At 36.9% G+C, this 3,615-nt stretch overlaps 1 protein-coding gene across 1 annotated transcript; it reads left to right on the forward strand.

The window, feature by feature from the left end:
• The first annotated feature begins 334 nt into the window (after window positions 1–334).
• Taar1 (trace amine associated receptor 1) lies at window positions 335–1,330 on the forward strand. Its single transcript, XM_027402965.2, has one exon. It carries the CDS (start codon window positions 335–337, stop codon window positions 1,328–1,330), a length of 996 nt encoding a protein of 331 aa, XP_027258766.1.
• Window positions 1,331–3,615: the final 2,285 nt, after the last annotated feature.

A 3,615-nucleotide genomic window follows, 5' to 3' on the forward strand; every position in this document is an offset into this window, starting at 1 on the left:
TATTTCATTTCAAGTTTTATATTTTAGCACAATGTCCATCTCCAACTGGATATTAAACATGTTTTGAATTGACTTATTAAACTAACATTGGAAATAAAACTTTCCAAGCAGATATTCTTCAGCAAGAGTGTGGAAATACGGTATAAAAGGATTAAGTTAGTTGCTGATCACTTAATCATTTCTCTTCTTCTTTTTGCTCCTCCCAGGTTTCCAGGACAAGTATGTACCCATAAGAAATGAAAGGAGATGGAACTCTAACCTGCCTATGGATTCTGGAGGAAGATTGCTCAACAGCCTAAGAGAAAAACCAGCCACTGTGTAGTTCTCTGTAGTGATGCGTCGTTGCCACGATATTAACATTTCCCACATGAACAGCAACTGGTCAAGGGACGTTAGTGCTTCCCTCTATAGCTTAATGTCACTTATAATTCTGGCCACTCTGGTTGGTAATTTAATAGTAATAATTTCTATATCCCATTTCAAGCAACTTCATACACCCACAAATTGGCTCCTTCACTCCATGGCCACTGTGGACTTTCTGCTGGGTTGCCTGGTGATGCCTTACAGCATGGTGAGGACAGTTGAGCACTGTTGGTATTTCGGAGAAATTTTCTGTAAAGTTCATACCAGCACTGATATTATGCTGAGCTCGGCATCCATTTTCCACTTATCCTTCATTTCCATTGACCGCTACTATGCTGTGTTTGACCCATTGAGATACAAAGCCAAGATGAGTATCTTGACTATTTTGGTGATGATCCTCATTAGCTGGAGTGTTCCAGCTATTTTTGCATTTGGAATGATCTTCCTGGAGCTGAACATCAGAGGAGTTGAAGAGCTGTATCACAAACAGGCTGGCTGCCTGGGTGGCTGTTCTACCTTCTTTAGCAAAGTGTCTGGGGTATTGGTCTTCATGACTGTTTTCTATATACCTGGATCTGTCATGTTGTTTGTTTACTATAGAATATATTTCATAGCTAAAGGACAAGCCAGGTCAATTCATGGCACAAGTCTTCAAATTGGATTGGAAGAGAAACACGGAATGCCACAAAGCAAAGAAACAAAAGCTGCGAAGACCTTAGGCATTGTGATGGGTGTTTTCCTCATATGTTGGTCCCCTTTCTTTTTCTGCATGGTCCTGGACCCTTTCCTGGGCTATGCTATCCCGCTCACTTTGATTGATGCACTGAGTTGGTTTGGGTACCTGAATTCTGCCTTCAACCCAGTGGTTTATGCCTTTTTCTATCCCTGGTTCAGAAGAGCATTGAAGATGATTGTCTTTGGCAAGATTTTCCAAAGAGATTCATCTAGGTCTAAGTTATTTTTCTAATGCAACACATGTAACCATTATATATTTTATTGTTTTGTAAAAGAGTTGGTGATTATATTTATGAAAATAGTGAACCAATCATAGGCAATAAGTACATTGGCTTTTAAGGTCAGTTATTTGAGTTAAGATATACGTGATGAGTTTAACCTGGTATTTGGCACAGAACAGATGTAGTAATTTGACATTATTGTTATGTAGGTTTAACTATGGTAAGTGCAGTATTAAAGACTTACATGTGAAAGAATTGTCCCTGCCATTAGAGGACCTTCTGTGAGTTGACAACAGTAATTTATTCATTCTGCAATTTAATCACAAGGCTGAATTTAGTGTAGAAATTAGAAGGAATTTGCCATACATACAACATACGTAGGAAAACAGGGGAAGGGATAGTGGTTTCTAATAAGATACCTTAATAGGAAGTCAGAAAATATTATAAATTATATACATTGATTTGCAATTAAGGTATTTCTCAAATAGATTTTACAGAATTAGTTTCAAGTTTCAATCACTGAAGATTTGGATTTACTTAATAACAGTTACATCTTCATAATCAAATTAAAGAAAGGCAGCCAATTAAAAATAACTAAGATGTACATTCCACTGTCTGTTCATAAATCTGAAGATCTCCTAGGATGTATTAAAGCCTCCCATCTCCAGACGTAGTGGCGCACATCTGTAATCTCAGTACTGTACGGCAAAGGCAGAAGGATTGCCATATATCGAAGCCCAGCCTGGCAAACATAACCAATTCCAGGCCAGGCAGGGAGATGGACTAAGACCCTGTTTCAATACAAACAAACCAGTCACAACTACAAAATCCTTCCATCTGTTGTAGTTCATTTCAGGATTATCTTATCTTATTGATTTGGCTAGATTTTGCTCTAGCACACTTTAAAAAAAACAGTATAGCAGGCCTTTGAAGACAGTATGTTATAATTCACGTTGCCCCTATTCAGTCTGAAACACCATCTTGAATTCTGTTCCCCCTGAGACCAGTTTGTTAAATTTCAAAAAGGAAACAAACGTTTTTGGAGAATTTCCTATACTTTGCAGTGAGTTTCTGTTGTTTTTATTATTTATTCCAAGTTGTCCCTCAAAGATTATTTCTAGATACTGGATAAATCTTTTAAAAACTGCTATATTGTTTTATATGAGGAGAAAGGTTCAAGAATCCAGAAATAACTGTCTGAATTTATGTGCAGTTATGTAGATGTGTGATTAGAAGACAATAAGATATAATCTAATAGCAATAAACTGGGTGAAATTGAAAAAAATACATTTTATTGTAACCATTTTTTGTTGGGATGCAATAAAGTTGATATATATTTTCATTTGATTTGCTTGTGTTTTCATAATAGGCAGGCATACTTTCCTTAATATTGTTTTAACTTCTTTTGAATAATTACTATTCTTTTTTGTTGCTGTTGAGACAGGGTCTCACTACGTAGTTTGACTAGCCTAGAACTTAGTATATAGACCAGGATGGCCTCAAACTCACAGAAATCTGCTTGCCTTTGCCACATACTTCCTAGGATTTAAGGCATACGCTACTTCATTCAACCATTAAGGTTTTAATATACATTATATCCAGTCATTAAGGGTTTTAATTACATAGTCCTTACTGTGTTGTATTAGTCAGAATTTTTAGATCAACTTTGATCTTAATGAATAATTGCTACTCAGATCTTTATTAAACCTGCATCTTTATTTTTCTTCAAACAAGCTCATAACTCACATATTTCTATATTTTTACTTAGTTCCCAAATCCCTTAGCACATGTCTTTCTTTGTAGGCTCTGGTCTAATACTCACAAGAGTTAGCCAAACAGGAGGAAAGACTTGCTTTGCTTTTTTCCACATTTCCAGCTTTATGTAGTCCATGTCTTTTGATGCAGAAGGCATTTTTGTGTTTTGGCTGTCCAGTCCCTGACTGGAAACCGGGAGAAATTCCATTGCAACTGGACAGACTCTCATCTAACTGCCTTGGGGCTCCTGACCTCTGGCCTCTCCTTTTAAATAAACAGAAGGCTCACGTTACAGTTTTCAGAAGAGTTTTCTCCAGAATTTGAATCTCTATAAATGGAAACAGGCAGTAATCCTTCATGTTATCATTAGCAGCAAAGAGCCAAAGGATGTGGAATTCCAGTTTGTGCAAGTGGTAAGTAAGGTCATGGGCAGACTTCGACCACTCTGTCCATTTTCTAAGTGAGTTATGCAGCCTTTCACAGACTCATGAGTCCCAGACAGGCTTCCATGAAAAGTTTTTATTTATAGCAATGGAAATAG

The sequence above is a fragment of the Cricetulus griseus genome, chromosome 2, assembly GCF_003668045.3.
Source record: "Cricetulus griseus strain 17A/GY chromosome 2, alternate assembly CriGri-PICRH-1.0, whole genome shotgun sequence".
In the NCBI taxonomy this organism is placed as follows: domain Eukaryota; kingdom Metazoa; phylum Chordata; class Mammalia; order Rodentia; family Cricetidae; genus Cricetulus; species Cricetulus griseus.